General features: G+C 41.8%; 1 protein-coding gene across 2 annotated transcripts in view; it reads right to left on the reverse strand.

Moving 5' to 3' along the window:
* The window catches only part of NRG3 (neuregulin 3), a 366,572-nt gene that overhangs the window by 202,427 nt on the left and 144,177 nt on the right, over positions 1-19,968 (reverse strand). For both annotated transcript variants that reach the window (XM_032445355.1, XM_015866076.2), the window contains exon 2: positions 3,335-3,464. In XM_032445355.1, the coding sequence (XP_032301246.1) occupies positions 3,335-3,464 (130 nt within the window). The remainder of the gene's footprint in view (positions 1-3,334; positions 3,465-19,968) is intronic.

Raw genomic sequence — 19,968 nt, forward strand, 5'->3', positions numbered from 1 at the left:
AGAGGCAAAAGCAATTATCTTTCATTCAATATGCTCAAACACATGAAGAGTACATTAGAGGTCACTGCCACTCCTAGATTTCTACTGCATACACAGTAGTCCTAATGGATTCTTTTGAAAGAAATAGCTAACAGTACATTCCCCTTTGCCCCTCAAATCCTACATTCAATCATTCATCCATAAACCTATTTCCAATGGGAACCACTACTACCATTATCTGATGATAATTGGAAAGGAATGAAGAGACATGAAATGGTGGAAGGCTCAACTCAGGAACAAGAGGGAAAAATTAAACATGAAGCAGAAGTGACAGTCTTAGAAATTATATAGAATTTTTGTTTCTCCTGGTAAAAAGTCATTTATGTAATATCCAGTTGAATATATGTAGGCATTGACAGTCTGCTTGACATACACGCGCGTGTAAACAGCCACAAAAAGCACCCTCACCATCCATTTAAATTCTTAAGAAGGCAACAGGAATGCAATTTCAACATATGGAGAAGCCAAATATCCAGTCTCCCTACCCTTGACTTACTCTATCCTCAAAACAAACCTGTGTTTGTTTTAGCCATTCACAGAAATAAATACTGGAGTCACACATTTAAAATAGCATAAAGAGTATTCAACATACCTCGCTTGCTACCCAGCTGCCATTTTACATCCCCAGTCAAACTGTATCTTGCTTTAACAGTAATTCACGTGTCCTTAAACACACACATATGAATGACTGTACAGTTGCTTAAGCTCATTGTCTACTAATACCCTTTCAACACAACTTGAGTTTTTAGCGACATCGAGGTCTTCTGCCTGCATCTGTTCCACATGGTAAATTACCTTTTCAGTAAATTGGTGCTCTTTCCCAGAACAGATGCAAAAATCAGACACTTAACGAGGATATACAATGCTACTTGATTTTAAGAATAAAGTATCATTGCACACTCCTCATAATTCTATATTCAAATGATGCTTTTAATTGCAAAGGGAATTCCATAACCCTTTCATTCTCAGGGACAATTAATATTTCCCCCCCACTTGTGGCTTGAGGACAAATCCAATATGGTAACAATGTTTTTGTTTGTTTGTTTGTTTGTTTTGTTTTGTTTTTGTTGTTTTTTTGATTGATTGATTGATTTCTGTAGGAGCAAATTCCAGCTGCTATTTCAGAGCACAGTTCTAAGCTGCGGACAGAAAACCCCTGTATCCTGCTCACTACAGCACCAGTTCTGAGACAGTCAGCTACTGAGCTAGATACACGATTTGAAGGTCGAATTAAATTGTTTATCTACAAATTGAACATTGTGAAAATCTGATTCTAAATAAATTGATCTAGAAGTCATTAGTGACATACATATCAGTGCCATAAAAAGAGATATCAGACAAGCTGCTCACATGTTCATGCCCCTTTAAGGAAAGCATTAAAACCACTTCACCACGTTTTAAATTTTAGGAAACGAGTTTTTATTCCCATATACACATCTTTTCGTGTTGGATGCTTCCGAGTAACCTCTGTAATAATCAGATGTTTCATTCTCAGAGATCACACCAGAGCTAACAAATTCACAGAGGATACCTGTATTTCCCAATGGAAAAATAGCAAACAATATGATGAAGAAAAATTACACTCCATTGGAGAGAACAAAAGCTCAGCATTCTGGCCTACTTAAGTGGAAAGGCCCAGAGGGAAAGCCTCTAGCCATTAGTCAGAATGTGGCATTAGAATCACAGCAAATTTAAAACAATTTGGACAAGGTAAACAATGGGAAAAAATCCCGTCAAGCAAGAATAAGACAGATTTTTTATGAAATCAACTCTTGCAGATAATGACAGCCCAATCCACTGAGCTTACTAGAAGTTACCTAGTGCACAAAAATTACTTAAAGAGTTTATCAGACTAATGAATTCTTATATTCATTACTTCCTGGTCCTGTAAATATGTATATATTGGATTGTCCAATTTGAATTTTTATTTTAAAACATCAACACTTCAGTGGTGTAATTTATTTGTTCGCAGTTCATGACACTTAAATGAAGGAGAAAGATATCTGCTTTGAAAAAAACAATACCTGTAAACTGGTATGATGCAAGTTGAAAAGTTTAGATTTCTCCATAATTAAACACACGGTAATTAAATAAACATGGCATAATAAAACAGAAAGCGAAGAAGGGAAATCACCACTGAAGCATATACAACTGTATGGGAAAAACAGAACAGACTTAAAATAAATGAATTCTTAGAAATAATCTTGATGTCTGTCAGGAGACACGCATCAGTCTCTCACACCAGGTGCAAATGCTTTTGTCATTTTCTCCTCCTACCTGACAAAGCTTCTGCTATGGTCCAAAATGATTCAGTAAAGCTTCTGAGCGTTTTAGACACTTGATATGATTTATAACATAAACACACATACTGTATTTGCATCGCCAGCTTAGAATTCAAGCATAAATTTAAATGCATCTCGTGCACATCAAATACCATAACTTCAGAGTAGAATAAAATATCACACATATGACCTTGGACCACTTATTTAAATGATGGTTTGAATACTTCTGATGCCTTTATTTATTTATTTATTTATTTCCTTAATTTTAAGGAACATTAAAAAAAAACAACCTTCTGTAAACCAGTCCATTGTACTGGCCACCAGATCCACGGAAACCATATTTGGCAATTGGGTTTTTATTTCTGATACTCAGACACACATTCTGAGAACTTTCTAGACATTATTAGAAGTTCATCAGCGAAAAACTGCTGGGCAGCCACCCATCAGGTTCAGACAGCCATCACAGCCCATTTTATCTTCAAATAGTTTGAACTAAGAAACCTAAATTCTAAGAACAACTGAGCATACAACTTATTGCATCTTTTAAAGAACATAGGTGCGCATGCAGCCATTATGACTTGGAGTAACTCTGAGTACACAAAGTAAGAGACAGTTCAGGTATTTAGAGGAACACACGACTATTCTATGTTAAATGAAGAGATAAAAAAAAAACCAATACTTCTTACTTGCCTACACAAAGTACTTCTTGTATCTATAAAAGTAATTCAACTCTTGTTTATTCTGTGGCGCTTTTTTTTTTTTTTTTTTTTTTTAATCTACATTAAATTATTACATTATCTGCAGTAGGACAAATATATATATATATATATATATATATATATATATACCAACAAAAAAACCACCACAATAGTGAGGTAGGCAACCAAAAGCAACTTCTATTCACGTTCATAGCATTCTAAGACTAAATCCTTATATCTTTTTCCAATGCTGTCTCCTTAGAATATTATTATATGTTTTATTTCTTTAAATAAATGACTTAGCAAATGACTTACCGGCAGTGTTTATGTGATCCTGTTAAGGTTTCAATCACAAAGCATTCCCCTTCATTGAGACAGTATGCAAGATCCTTGTCTTTGCATGGCTTAAAGTGCTCAGATCGCTCAGTGGAATACGTTGTAGTATCTGTGGAGAAAAAAACAAAAGGAAATAAATGCCTTAAGGCTACATGTTTTAAAACTGAATGTTTTTACATGTAATACACGTAGTCACTGTAACTTCTACTGATCAAGACAGTCTAAATAATTAACATACAGCAAAAGCACAAGTTAAGCAACCTTCAATGTGAAGGTAATGTTCTTGTCAGTAAAGCTTCTTAAAAGACTCACAAAGAGAATCTTACATTTGGAAATACTGGCAGGAAAAAAAAGGAACTGAATCAAAATTGAGTATAATTTCTAACTACTTCAACTTTCAAAACATGTTAACAAAAAGTTAAAATTATCATACATTTTTCTTAGTATCTCACATTTTTTAACAATGGTAGCTGTCAGTGATGTTGTAGAAATTAACACAGATTCATCCTCTATTACTACAGTTTTATTAAAGCCAGAAGAATAGACAGGGTTTATTTTCATGTTCATGTACCTCAATACAGTTTTAAATAAAATATCTACCTTTTTCTTGACAAAAAAACCTCATGCTCTTAGGGAGGCACACATACAAAAAGAGCATGCAATGAAAAAAAAAAAATCTAAAGGTAAAAACAATGCTATTTTGACACATCAATCACTAAAACTGGCCTAGAATTGTACAAAAAAAAAACAAAACAAGGAACCACTGAATTTCAAGTTTATCTTCTGTAGGTGCCTTTACCTTCTCTCCTCCCCATCCCCTTAAAATTCTAAGAAGGCCATTGCATGATAGTCTACAACCAGTAAATTTGGCATGCTTGGTTAGATGATGATATCTGGAACAGGCTATCAGCATGTCAGAATAGGCCATCATCCCTGCCTTCTAATTCATTAATTTTACCCTTCCAACCCAGTTGGATAAATGAACAAAAAAAATAAATTTGTCAGAGGAAGGAGTCTGACCGAAAAACACGTCAATTCCCTCCTATCAAGTCAGCATTTTCTAACAAAGCATGTTTTTCCAAGTAGACAATACCCTTTATTTTCAAAATCTAAATTCTTATTCCCTTAGGTGGGACAAGGAGCAAGACCTAATAAATTAATGCACTCTGAAGTTATAAGAGAATAATTTAGTGTGTCATGAAGACAAGCAAGAATGTTCTTTTATTGCAGGAGGAATGAGTGTTTGACACGCGTGGGATATTGCAAACTGTAAATTACAGCAACATACTAACTTTTTGCTTTTAACTAAAAACGAAGCTAAATACCCACTAAGCAAGTAATAAAGCTAATAAAGCACTGAATTACTAAAATACATCAATATGTAAGATATTGCAGGTATATTTAAGGAAATAAAAGTACATTTAAAAAAAATCAGATGGATATGTTTTCATCCTCAAAAGAATTAGCTATGAACAATAAAGAAGGATACTTCACAATTGATATCTCCAGTCCAAAAAGCTTGCAATGTGACCATTAATTGTTACAGTATTTTAAGGAAAACAGCACTAAAAGGCTTTCTTGTCACCCACCGTAAGTCGAGGAAGATTAATAAAACACTTTCAAGATGAAAATGAAATTGTAATCCACACTTTATAGTCCCAAAGAGAAATAATTTTAGGTCAAAGTTCTTAGGAGAAAAGAAAGAAATAAATGTGAACTTTCTCCCTTCAAATAATTACACAGATTGAGAGTGAGAAGTCCCGCTACACTCCCTGCTACTTTGCTTAAGATGACAAACATCATCATCTTTCAGAAATGCAGTGTAGTGGAACTTAGGGGAAAATGTAGAGGCTATAAAAAACAGGACTTGGTTAAGGGCTGCAAGCAAGCCCCATAGTGAAATGTATCAAACTGAATTTTGGAAGCCATGAGAGATAGATGTAAATGCAAACTGTGACAAGCACATCCGCTGACATTTCAAGAATGATCAGGTTTTATATAACAATATCTTCAGGTTGAAACAAACATCCAGTCACCTTTTCAGGCCAGCTTCATGCAGGAACATTTGTACTGTCACTGAAAACCTACGTAATTAGTTTTAACACACATGCACACAACAGCAGTCTATTGCTACTCCTTTTAAATACAGAAAACTAGCGATAGCATTATTGGAAACACTTGTGCTAATTAAGCTGATGATCATAGGCAACTGGAAGTGTGTGATGAGCAGTATCTCAGCTCCACATGCTTTATGGAACAGGTCACTGCTTGTCAGCTCACCCTGAAAAAAACTATCCATGCAGATAGCCTTATGAGGGTGGTCATGTTACAAAGAACAAAGCAATCTGAGACATCCCCAAAGGCCGGTAGGAAGAACAAGGAGGCACGTAGTACCCCACAGCACATCTCTGCAGTGGCGATGTACCCAGTTCTACTTCACTGCTGCGCTCTGAGAAGAAAGATCCTCTTCCACTCAAAATTGCCTGGTCTATGTCAGCATGTTTAAGTTTTAGATTAAAACATGTTCTTTGGAGGCCTGGTACTGTCTTAATCTATTCACTTCTCTGTTCAGTATTACTCAAGATTAAATCAATGAAATGCAACGTACGGTTTCAGGAAGCTTAAAACCATGCTGCTGTTTTCATTTCACATTGCATTCATAATCAGACTTTTTTAACGTAGATGTGGCTTCATTAAAACATTGAAAAAAATAAATCTAAAAGCTTCTTCAAAACAGAACTACAGAAGGAACAAAGCAACTGATAACACTGTAAAGATCACCTAGTTATCTCAATCCCTTTTCTATTACATTTTATTCTCTTGTTTTGTTTGACCACTGAACTGATGTTTGAATGGCCCCGTCCTTTAGGAGCTTGCTAAATATCCACTACTTAATCGTTAAGTCAGAATTTCTTCCAAGGGTTCTCTTTTAATCAGCTACTAAACTTCAGCATTCACAAAATTATTTTGTCTTAATTTATTCATACTCTTTGCACACAGGTGCCAGACTCAAAAATTTATAGGTTACAAAAGGGAGCCTCTGTTAAGCATTCAGATCTTAAATTTAGTATATAAATGCCAAAAATCCATAACCCCCTAAGGTCTTTGTTCCCCCCATCCTACCTCTACCTTTTTTTTTTTTTTTTTTTTTTTAATAATTGCTATGTGTCCATGTGTTTCATGTAAAAGCACCAGGGGACACTGATTTCTGCTGGAATCTTTCTAACTAAAAAGGAATAAAGAATGTCTAGGTGCTTTTGGTCTATTTTTACCGTCTCATTTTATCTGCAAAGCCTTATGTGCATCTCTCCTACTCCAGATCTGGATATATTGCTGTCACGTCTCTGATTTAAGAACCAAATGATCAAGATTTCAGGTTTCAAAGGAAGGCTCGAAGATCCCTGGAGTGGCTGAGAAAGAAATCATTTGGGAGTGCTGAAGACAATGTCATTAGAAAGTTTTCAGATGTTATTATATTTTGTTATTATCTAAAGATGTGCAGCGACTTGGATTTCTATGATCTCCCATTAATTTCTCTCACCATGTTTATACCAGCACAGGATGATTCATCACAGCTGATCTATTGAATGCTCTACAAGGCATAATATAGATACTATAAATACCACCTCCCCCATTCAAGGCTCCTAGAGTCATTGTTTCCAGTGCTGTGCTATGATATTAATAAACCTGTAATTAAAGAGGGCAAACACAGGAAGAGAGAGTGTGTGAAACTTAAAATATCCTGGAAAACAGTAACATACATGGCAGCTATTTCTAGGTAGTCTGTAGTAGGAGCAAGCATTCCCACTCATCACATTAAGCTTGCTATGTTCCGGACTTAGAAACTGATGTTACTGAACACATCTCAAACAACAAATAATTATTCAACACTATTTTATACACATTCCCTGCACTGAACCGGGACATCTGCAGCCAGATCAGGTAGCTCAGAGCCCAGTACAGCCTGACTTTGAGCATCTCCACAAACACAGCTTCCACCACATCTCTGGGCATATTCACATTTCATTGCCATGTGACAGATTAAAGCAGAGGGGCAGTCTGACTGAATGGCATCTGACATCCAAGCGCATGTGAAGCAAAAGCGTGTCACTGTATTCCTCCAGATGGAAAAAAACAGCAACAATGCACACCTAATGGTGATGACTATATCTGAAGTGTAGGAATCAAGTGGGTGGGACTCAGCGGTGTGCAGGAGCAACGGGCACGAACTGGAACACAGGAAGTTCCACTCAAACACAATGAAGAATTTATTTATTCAACTGTGAGAGTGCCAGAGCACTGAACAGGCTGCCCAGAGAGGCTGCGGAATCTCCTTCTCTTGAGATATTCCAAGAGAAATTCAAAACCTATCTGGACACCCTCTTGTGCTACCTTCTGCAGGGAACCCACTTCAGCAGATGAGTTGGACTAAGTGATGTCCAGAGGTGCCTTTCAACCCCTACAATTCAGTGATTATGTAACTAACTTGGTAAAAAATGAGTTCTTTTCTAAACTGAGTCGTGACAGCTATGATGGGAGCTCCAGGCGCAGAGTGCTTTTTGCCAATCAGCCACGTTTTTGGGTACCCTCTACAGAACTTCTCCTTAATTGATCTGAATTTAATTCACAGAATAATGCAGTGAAGAAGCAGGGTAGCCAAAATTGTGCCTACATATCCTCACTGCTGCTCTTTCCTTTCACCCCAGCTGCCTCTCAAGCCTGCCCAGCTGAACCAGCATCATCAGAGGAAACAAAAGTGGTGGAGCCTGAGCAGCACCACTGTATCAAAAAGGGGACATGGATCAGCTCTAGACAGAACATCCAAAATGCAGTTAAATTCAATGGCTTGCAGGCCAGAATAAAATCAACAGGGCAAATAAAAACAAAAGACTTTTTCTGAGATGCAAAATAGAGTTGATGCATCGATGCAATCACAACTTAGAAAAAAAGATGCTAGAAGGAAACAAGCACAACATTACAACTGTGCTCTGCAATGCAAAAAATAAATCCTTGTGTATCAGATCTACAGAAAAGCACATGAGGATGTTTGTGATGAAATATTTTTGTCTTTGTTTGGGTACTGAAGAGAATGCTAGTTTGCAGCTAAGCTGAATCATTATTTATCAACAGAACCAAAAATGAAAAGAAGTAAGTTGCCTTAAATCAAAATCATTCTCCTTTAATTTTCATTCTCAGCTTCAAGTGATCCCAAGAGAACTGAAATCTCACTGCTTAGGGTGGACTGCTACTTTTAACTGGATTCAGCTGGAGATCCTCATGAATAATTGAAGTTGTTCAGAACTTTGTACTCTCAAATTTGGTACACTCAAATGGGAATTTTAAAAGAAAACATAAGAGAAGTGTGGTGATCTAAATAACTTAGTGAAGTTTAAAAGTGGGGTTGCAACCATTATTACACACCACAAAAATATATATATTAGTGCCCCCAATATTTCTGTTTCTTACATAACGACCATCTGCTCTCTCCCTGTGCTGATGAAGCAAGGACCAGAGGAGTGACAGATGACAGAGTGCTGAGATCACAGAACCACAGAATGGCCTGGGTTGAAATGAACCAAAATCACCACCTGGCTCCAACCCCCCTGCTATGTGCTGGTTTACTAACCACCAGACCAGGCTGCCAAGAGCCACATCCAGCCTGGCCATAAATGCCTCCAGGGATGGAGCATCCACAACCTCCTTGGACAGCCTGTTCCACCCACCCTCTGTGTGAAAAACTTCCTCCTAATATACAACCTCCCTCCCCTGTCTCAGTTTTAAAACATTCCCCGTTGTACTATCACTGTCAACTTATGTAAACAGCCATTCTACACCTGTACTGTTATATGTGGATAGTCCTACCTACCCCCACCTGTGCTGCAGCTCAGAGGTAGCAGAACTGGCAAGAAATGCAGCCAGTAGCAGCAGCCCACGGTCTTCATCTCTCATGATATCACTGACTACCGCATCCATTTTTCCTCCAGGAAGAAGCACGAGGCTGCTCCAGAAAGCCTCAGGGAGAGTCAAGATCTATGCCCAACTTCAGAGCAAGCTAAGAGAGGCATTAGAAGGCTGACTACGCACCATTTACTCTTCCTCCTCCTTTATTCTTGAGCCCATTATCTCAGAGTGAAAAAAAATCCGAAGTCAACAAAACTAAATCCATTTTCTTGGCTGATATCATTTAGACGCCAGGCCCATCAAAACGCAGCACTAACCCTTCATTCATTGATTCTACAGGCTCCAGTCACTGTTCCAGATCAAGACAGACTCCATAGCCAAGTACTTTTCACAGAAGTAAGAGACTTGGAAAATAATTTGCGCAATGTTCAGATCCTTCTATATTCAAGAAATAGTCATGCAATTTAAGTGTACCTCAACACACAACGAAGGCTTAATTACTTATACTTCTCTTTCTGTTGAAGCACCAGAGATTTTTCCTTTCCTACCACACCGAATAAACCCTTTACTCAGCACAGGGTTGAGAGCATCAGATAGAGAAGAGGTTTCCTGTGGGGACTGGGAGGAGTTGGGAGCCCCAACAGAGACAAGGGGTAGTATAACCAGGATGTGGATGCTCTATTCCCAGCACTACCCCCGAGCTTTTGCACAGCTCTGAAGTTCTGGTGCCCCTTCCTGTTGGGTATTGGGTAGGTGGTGCCTGCATGCACCTGGGGTGGAGTCAGGGACGTCACGAGTGTCTGCCAAGGGCAGACACCTGTACCACTATATAGGGTTTGTGGCGTGGCATTAAGCTGGTACATTCGGTGTTACACACTGTGTGTGAGTCCCGTCTGATCCCATGTGCGGAGGCACGGTACTTCGCGGCCTATTGATTCCAAAGGGGAGGAGGAGAAGTACCTCAACAACAGGAGGTAGATGATCAAGAGGAGACAAAAGAGGGAGAGGCAGTAGAAGAGGTAGAGAAACAAAAGACCTCATTAGCTGAGGAGAAAACCCCAGATTCCGTGGGCTTCCCCCATGGGACATTTGAAGTGAGGGGAGGATGAGTCGGGAGGGCTCTGGGGTATGGGGGGCTGAGGGTTTATCTATTTTCCGGGGGAGAAACCACCAGGACTGGTGGTGGACGCTGCTGCCCCTATTCAGCAGCCTGTGTTCTCCGCTATGCCGCCCCCATACCCTCAACAAAAGGTCTCTGAGGAAACAGAGAGGAGAGGGGAAGCAGAACGGCGTGGCTCCGAGGAGTCCTCGACTAGTGAGGAGGAGGCAGACTTTGAAATGGAGCTAATGCAGATAAAAATGTTGTCAGCCTCAGGTAGTGAGGCATCCTCGAGCTCTCAAAGTAAAGCTGCGAGTGATTGGGATCTGGGGAGGGAAGCAGCCGAGGCTGCTGAACGCTGGACCATCAAGGCACAAGAATGCATTCTGACCGGGTGCGATCTGATCCCTGAGATAAATGCCCGTAGATTGTGTTTGGTGCTGGTGGGTCAGGGAGCTGTGCATACACACTGTGGGTCTGCATACACACTGTGGGTTTGTTGACCCCATACGACCCTGGAGTTTCTGGTGGATAATGGTGCAGACATTGCCACACTCCCATTGTGATCCTGACCTGGAGAGTGGCCGCTGGAGCCAATGGTGCAGTTTGTGGGAGAGGTGGATGGGACGGCATCCGGGGCTGTAGGGGGGAATCAGTGTGCTGGTGCCACTTGCTGCATGGCTGCAGTTGGTCTGTGTGCCGCTGCTGAAGTGTCATGTGGGCAGTTCCATCAGTCAGCGTTGTTGCTGCACAGGATGTTTCACATTTCAGTTGTTGTCGCACACAACATTCATTGTACAGAATTGCCCAGGTTGCCATTCAGCTAACACGTTTCCTGCAGGGGTGAACCCCAGAGGTTTGAGTTGTCAAGGGTGCACCCCAGGAGTTAAAGATTGACAATGGCCCAGGATATAGAAGTGCATGTTTTGGAGACTGGTGTACAGCTTGGGACATTAAGCATACCTTCAGTATTCCTGGCAACAGCACTGACCAAAATATTGTGGAGCATGCACATCAGACCTTGAAGGGGCGTCTTCGTGCGCTTAAAGAGGGGGGAGGACTGGAAGGGCCTGAGCTGTGCCCACATGCTCTCCTCCTGTGTGCACTGTTTAGTTTAAATCATCTAGAGAATCGGATGGGAGACCATCAGCTGACCAAACAGACACCAATAGGTCAGGTCCTGATCAGACCCGACGGAGGGCCATGGCTCCCAGACCCTATGCCACTCCTTGTCAAGGGCAGGGGATAAGCCTGTGTTGGGACCCCAAGTGAGCCCTGTTGGCAACCGGCATGTTGGGTTAAGCTGGCACCAAAGGATGTGCCATCCTGCGCACTGTGAGGATCCGAACATTACAGCACCGGTTTTGGTCAACGCCTCTCCTTGGTTAATGTCTCCAGTGCAGCCAGTGATTTGACATCAACACTGGCCAGCAGCTTGCTGGTAACGGCACATGAGACAGCGTTGCTCCCAATGTGCCTGAAGGTCCGAACTGGGAATCCAGCCTTCATGCCGGACTGATAGTTCGTGAGCGGGGGAGACCTTGTTCCTGGATAATCCCCCAGTGGTGGACATTCAGAACGATTCTGCACAGCCAATATGTTTTTGTCTTCTTATTTGGTTATGGAGTGTGACATTATAATGCACACTGGACAGAACTGGATTGCCATGAAGATTCTGTACAATAGTGTTACATTGAACTTGGAGAAGTTGTAACTCCATTGTGTACTGTGCTGTTATCTTGAACTTGAATGCATCACTCTCTTCAAGTTGACTAAGTGTTGCCATACAGCATTTCAAAAATTTCTAGACAGATAGCTGTTGTTATGTGTTTTCAGGTTTATAGGCACTGCAGCTGCATCTCTTTGGTATGTTATTATGCCAGTGTAATTGTTTTTTGCATATGTTTAATGTTTGATCCATTTGCAAAATAGCCTTAAATGTGTGAACCACCTTTGGGGTAACAGGGAGTACACGGGGGAACCTTTACAGGGGCTTGCAGATGGTAAAGAGGGGGGATGCTTGGTATTGGGTATTGGGAATGGTGGTGCTTGCGTGCACCTGGGGTGGAGTCAGGGAGGTCACGAGTGTCTGCCAGGGGTGGTCACCTATACCACTATATAGGGTTTGTTGTGAGGCATTAAACTTGTACTTTCGGCGTTATACACTGTGTGCGAGTCTCATCCGTTCCCCGTGAGTTGAGGCATGGTACTTTCAGTAGGCAGCCTTGACTTGTCACCAGATCGGGAGGCAACACTTCCCAACTGCTTCACTTCACAGTACTCTCCAACACTGCTAGCTGCTGACGCTTGCAGAAATCTCCCAAATACTGAAGCAGTCCCAACAACCAGAGCTTACCTTGCCTGACCTTTACTATCCATCGTATGCTGCCAACCTGCATTTCCTTTGCTTCCCCATCTTCCCCACAGCTGAGAAACCTTAAATAGGCTCTAAGTAAGCAAAACACCCAACTGCCACCTGAGTTCAATAAAACCGAACAAGTTAGATGTAAATCTCCGAGCTTGGTGTGGTCAGCAGGGGTTTGGGTTCTTTGACTTAGGCTCTGTCTACAGGAGACTGGACCGGCTAGAGACCAACAGGAGTGGCTTCTCCCACCATTCAAAAAGGATCCTAGGCCAAGAGTTGGGCAGATTCATTCAGAGGGCTTTAAACTAGGTATGAAGGGGGATGGGTGTGTAACTGGGGTCGCTAACACAAAGTCGGCTCGTAGCGACCCAGTGTTTGCAGGAGAGGGGTGTGCTTGTAAGAACCCATGGTCTTGTGCCTTCATGACGGAGAAAGATGACTCTATGAAGGGGGTAAGGGGTAAAGCCAGGTCTTCTAGGGATAAGCCTGAGGAAGTGGTATTGGGATTAGGAGCAAGGCAAGAGGCTCAGCTGAGGTGCACCTATACCAATGCACGCAGCATGGGCAACAAACAAGAAGAGTTGGAAGCCATTGTGAGGCAGGCAAACTATGACCTAGTTGCCATAATGGAAACACAGTAGGATTGCTCCCATGACTGGCATGCTGCAATGGATGGCTACAAACTCTTCAGGAAGGATGGGCAAGGAAGGAGGGGTGGTGGCGTGGCTCTCTATGTCAGGGAATGCTTTCATGCTGCAGAACTTGCGACTGGGGATGATGTGGTTGAATCCCTATGGTAAAGATCAGGGGAAGGGCTGATAAGGCAGACATCCTGGTGGGAATCTGTTATAGACTGCCAAACCAGGATGAAGAGACAGATGAGCTGTTCTATAAGCAGCTGGCAGGAGCTGCGCAGTCACTGGACCTCGTCCTCATGGGTGACTGTAACTTCCCCGACATATGCTGGGAGTACAGCATAGCGGAGAATAAGCAATCTAGGAGGTTCCTGGAATGCATAGAGGATAACTTCCTAATGTAGCAGGTGAGAGAGCCCACGAGAGGAGCTGCCCAACTAGACCTGCTGTTCACAAACAGGGAAGGTCTGGTGGGAGATGTGGAGGTTGGGGGCTGTCTTGGTCAGAGTGACCATGAAATGGTAGAGTTCTCAATTCTAGGTGGAGCCTGGAGGGAGAATAGCAAAACTGCCACCTTAGACTTCCGGAGGGCAGACTTCGATTTGTTCAGAAGACTAGTAGGGGCAGTCACCTGAAGTTCAGTCTTAGCGAACAAAGGGGTCCAAGATGGCTGGTTGCTCTTAAAGAAGGAAGTCTTGAAGGCGCAGAAGCAGGTGGTCCCCCTGACCTGCAAAATGAGCCGTCGGGGAAGAAGACCGGCATGGATGAATAGGGAACTATTCTTAAGGTTGCAGGAGAAAAAGAGAATTTACCACCTGTGGAAGGAGGGAAGAGCAACTCAGAATGACTACAAAGAGGTTGTTAAGATGTGTAGAGGGAAAATCAGACAGGCAAAAGCCCAGCTTGAATCTAAGCTGGCGGCCAGGGTGAAAACAAACAAGAAACTCTTTTACAAATACATGAACTGTAAGAGGAGGACAAAGGGGAATCTCCATTCTTTACTGGACGAGGCTGGGAATGTGATCACAGAGGATAAGGAAAAGGCAGAGGTTCTGAATGCCTTCTTTACATCTGTCTTTAAAAGTCATCTCAGTTAGTCCCAGGGCTCCCCACCCTCTGACTTGGTAGTCTCAGCTGGGGAGCAGACTGAAGCCCCTGTGGTTCTTGAAGAAGCAGTCAGGGAATTACTACTCCAACTGGACTGTCACAAGTCCATGGGTCTGGATGAGATTCACCCGAGAGTGCTGAAGGAACTGGCGGAGGTGATCGCTGAGCCGCTTTCTGTTATCTTTCAGCACTCCCTGTTAACAGGTGAGGTGACTCCCATTTACAAGAAAGGTTGTAAGGAGGATCCGGGGAACTACAGGCCTGTTAGCCTGACCTCGATGCCAGGGAAGGTAATGGAATGGATTATCTTGAGGGAGATCACGCAGCAGGTGTGGAATGACCAGGAGATCAGACCTAGCCAGCATGGGTTTGTGAAGAGCAGGCCCTGCTTGACCAATCTGATCTCCTTCTATGATCCTGTGACCCGTCTGATGGAGGAAGGAAAGGCTGTTGATGTGCTCTACTTAGACTTCAGCAAAGCCTTTGACACTGTCTCCCATGCTATTCTCCTGCAAAAGCTGGCAGCCCGTGGCTTGGATGGATACACTCTCGGCTGGGTAAGAAGCTGGCTGGAGGGCCGGGCCCAGAGAGTGGTGGTAAATGGAGTTAAAACCAATTGGAGACCGGTCATGAGTGGTGTTCCCCAGGGGTCAGTGCTGGGGCCTGTCCTCTTCAACATCTTTCTTGATGACTTGGATGAGGGCACTGAGTGCGCCCTCAGTAAGTTTGCGGATGACACCAAATTGGCAGGGAGCGTTGATCTGCCTGAGGGTAGTGAGGCCCTGCAGAGCGATCTCGATAGGCTGGAGAGCTGGGCCAAAGCCAATGGGAAGAGGTTCAACAAGACCAAATGCCGAGTCCTGCAATTTGGCCACTACAACCCCAGGCAGCGCTATAGGCTTGGGGCAGAGTGGCTGGAGGATTGTGTGGAGGAAACAGACCTGGGGATACTGATTGATGCTCGGCTGAACATGAGCCGACAGTGCGCCCGGGCAGCCAAGAAGGCCAATGGCATCCTGGCTTGCATCAAAAACAGTGTTACTAGCAGGAACAGGGAGGTAATTGTCCCCCTGTACTCAGCATTGGTGCAGCCGCACCTTGAGTACTGTGTTCTGTTTTGGGCCCCTCACTTCAAAAAAGACATTGAGGCCCTGGAACACATTCAGAGGAGGGCTACAAAGCTGGTGAGGGGTCTGGAGCACAGGCCTTGTAAGGAGAGGCTGAGGGAGCTGGGATTGTTCAGTCTGGAGAAGAGGAGGCTCAGGGGAAACCTTATTGCTCTCTATAACTTCCTGAAGAGAGGCTGTAGTCAGCTGGGGGTTGGCCTCTTCTCTCGTGTAATCAGTGATAGAACTAGAGGGAATGGTTTTAAGCTGTGCCAGGGGAGACTCAGGCTGGACATTAGGAAGTATTACTTCTTGGAAAGGGTAGTCAGGCATTGGAATGCACTGCCCAGGGAGGTGGTGGAGTCACCGACCATGGGAGCGTTCAAGAAACATTTGGATGTTGTGTTGATGAATATGATTTAGCTGAGAAGTATTGGTAATGGTTGGACTAGATGGTCTTCTAGGTCTTTTCCAACCTTGATAATTCTGTGATTCTGTGTAAATATGAATTATTTCTGATTTCTCAGCTAAGTGAATCTTTTAGTTGTTTTTATTTATTTATTTATTTGTTTGTTTTTAACAAGTTGATTAATTATTTAAACTTGAAGGTATCCATCCAGGATCTGTGATCTAAGAAGAGCTAGCTTTGATTTTAAGAGCAGGTATTCTGCTGTGGTGCTCCATCACTCTCATTGAGAATTTTTTTGTCCTCCTATGTCTGGCTGATAGCAGATAGGGTAATGCCCTGAGAATGATTAAGAAAACACCAACTAAATGCTACACAATCAAAATAGAACGAGTTTCACTGATGTATGAAACAGTTTCTCAGTAGAAGTGATTTTTTTAAATTTTTTTTATTTTTTTCCAGATTTTAATATACCCCCAAAAAACAACAGCAACTTGTTTTTCAATGCTTCATTTTTAGTGACAGTAGTGATCTTGAAGACCTATCCAAAATACTGTGAAAATGATCTGAATGAAATGAATAATGAAATAAATCTGGGGATACGCCCAAACCACTCCTCAGAAGAGCAAAGGGGATTTCACTGCCGAGTATAGAAGGATGCAATAATCCTGTAGGCAATCGGCATAGTGCAACTTCTGCTTTGTTAACCTAAAAGCAATAACTACTTAGGCAGGTATTCACTGATCAGTATGACTTCTCTTTCAACCACTCTGGCCTCCCAATGCTTTTTATCCTGACTCAGTCATCACGTCAGAGAGCAACCAGGTAGACAACACTGTTGTGAAGTAATGGTGAACTGCAATTAGACAGCATTTAATAGTGATACAGCAAACATTACCCATGCTAAAACAAACTTCTTATCCTTCTGGGAAACATCTGCAATAATGAGTATTTACACACCTTTATATACTGAAGCACCAGAAAATTCTTCTGAAAATAAAGCATTGTACCATTTTATTGGTCATCTGGATTGCTTGTAACTTCCTTAAAGTTTTACAGGAATCACTCAGTAATACATGTGATATTTTATGAATCATTTCAAGAAAATGATCAAGTACTATAGGCTAAAATTAGATACATACAACAGAAAGAAAAGGATTTTACTTGTTATATAGGAAAAAAAAAAATCAACCTTGCAATGGAAAAATATTAATTTTCAAAAGCTATTAGCAGTTTGTCTGCCTTTTTACTCCAAAGAACTCAAGTAGGTCAAATAACGCATTGAATAGAAGTGAAGGAAAAAAGAAATGCAATTTTAACTCCACCCTTGCACATTATACCAAGGTAGACAACCTGAAAGTTATTCACTACCACATTCATTATTTTGACACCTTTGTGGCAATGAGATGCAAAGTCAGGCTATGAAACATGGATGTTACCCTCAGAATTTTCTTTCATAAAGTAACCCAGGTCTTCATTTTCTATAATATTAGATATATATATAATTTTATTTCCTCTTTATTCTTTTAATTTAGTTTTCTAGATCAGAAAGAAGGCAGGCTTGAGAAAGTGAAGTGTCTCTGCAGGAGTCCCTGGTCTGTTCATGTGTACAGTAGACCTCGCAAGATTCCTCAGGCAAGCATGATGTATTTCCACCTGGCTATCATGTGGTACTGAGAGGAGAGCATGTGCTGTGAATCCTCTTGACCTTATTGCCAGCATACAACAATGAACTGCTTAGTTCCATAGCACAGCGCTTCCCAATGCAAATAAGATGGAAAGGTAACTTACTTTCAACTTTGCACTGTAATTCCACAGTGTTTCAATGTAGTCGAATATCAGGAACTGTAATAAGGAAGACATGCAATCACCTTCTCATTGTACAACAAATAACCACATCTTCTCAAACTGACACTAAAGTGTCAGTTAGGACACTTGTTAGGACTGAGTTCAATTAGGAACGTTAGGGGCACCATACCTAGTGGCACAACACTAGGTACATCAATTCATCTTGACTTAATGGAAACAAAAATACATCCCATTTCTGCGATTCAAACCAATATCACTGCCTAATATCTGAGAGAGTTTCTTCTTCTCAGCTCTGCAATGTATTAATGTTTGTTAAAAAGGAGCTTAAAACAGATTTAACTTCTTGGCTTGGGTTCTTACAGTAAGACTGGAGAATATCAGTGGAGTAAACCAATACACAGACACATATATATGTAACTATAATTAGTTATCTATATATACCTACATCTAAATATCTATCATGCTGGCTAGGAATGAAGGAGTAAAGGGAAGAAATGGCATGAGGTTTACAACTGTAAAGCAAGACATTTCTGTAAAGACACAGAATTACTCAGGTTGGAAAAAGACTTTAGAGATCATGGAGTCCAACCACAACCCAACCGTACTACCCTAAGCCTAACGGTCCTCCGCTAAATCATGTCCCTGCACACCACATCCAAACTGGTTTTAAACACATCCAGAATGGTGACTCAACCACCTCACTGGGGAGCCTATTTCACTGCTTAACAACTCTTTCAGTGAACAAGTGTTTCCTAATATCCAACCTACACTTACCCTGGTGTGACTTGAAGCCATTACCCCTTGTCCTGTCTCCTGTCACTGATGAGACCGTATTTGAAGAGAGCAACAAGGTCTCCCCTCAGCCTCTTTTTCCCCAGACTAAAAAAGCTCCAGTTCCCTCATCCTCTCCTCATAGGCAATATTTTCCTAGTCCTTCACAAGCCTTGCTGCCCGTCTGTGGACCTGCTTCAGCACCTCAGTGTCCTGTTTGTACTGAAGTGCCCAGAACTGAACACAGTACTCAAGGTGAGGCCTCACCAATGCTGAGTAGAGGGGCAGGATGACTTCCCTGGTCCTGCTCACCACTTCATTCCTGATACAAGTCAGGATGCCGCTGGACTTCTTGGCCACTTGAGCAGACTGATGGCTCATATTCAGATGAGTATCAGTACACCAAGTATAAAAACATGGTCCTTATAGGTCCACATCCATCTCCAAAAGCCACAGTGTTTTATATAAAGTAACATTTGAACATGTGCACTATACACCCAATCTGCTCTGTAAATCTAATTTTATAGGCTCTCAGTGCACTCATTCTAAGCCAAGAAGCACAGGTCTCATATTGAATACATTCAGTACCCGATGAGCAAGCTTCACAAGATGGATTTCATAGAAACACAGAATTACCAGTTAAAATCCACTATCTAATCTATTAATTCTTATATTATATTATGAGTTAATATTAATATGCTCCTCCTTAAGTGGAGGTGGTCCACAGCAAGGCTGAGCAGCTGGCATCCAAAACAAATACAGCTTCTTCAAATAAAGCTAATGAGAGGATATAGTACCCAAAACTCAATTAATACAAGAACTCATTGGCTACTACATTCAGCTACCCCTACAGTAGCTATACCCTGCCACAATCAAGGAGAAACTCGATTCCATCTTTCAGCAGAGACAAGAAGTTCATATACCAACCCTGCACCCCTCCTCCGCATGTTTCACACTCCATTAGCTTATTTGGAGACCCCAGCACCAGAAGAACAAGTAGCACTGAAACACTAGAAAGACTGAACACATTCAGCACCCTCAAGAACATATAGTAGCATGCTAGCATAGACTTATTTTTTAATACTTTCTAACATCATATAAACATGCACAGAAAAGAGGGGAAAATGCCACTGAGCTTTGGTTACCATTACAGCACCTGCAAATGCTGTACTTCACTTCCAGGCATTCACAGCAGACATAACAGAGGCAACTCAATTTGGTGGTAGAATAAAAATCCCTCCTCCAATTATTGCTGCCAGAACAATTTCAGATTATAATTTCTTCTGGGCATTTTATCTTCTATTCTCTGCTCAATTAAGTAATTTTAACTGATCTTACCCAGCTTTGAGCGAGAGAACTGTGACTGTGGGCAAGCATGACACTATAGTGCTATACACTAAACATACTCTCTGTA

This window comes from Coturnix japonica, chromosome 6 (genome assembly GCF_001577835.2).
Source record: "Coturnix japonica isolate 7356 chromosome 6, Coturnix japonica 2.1, whole genome shotgun sequence".
NCBI classification, from domain to species: Eukaryota; Metazoa; Chordata; class Aves; order Galliformes; family Phasianidae; genus Coturnix; species Coturnix japonica.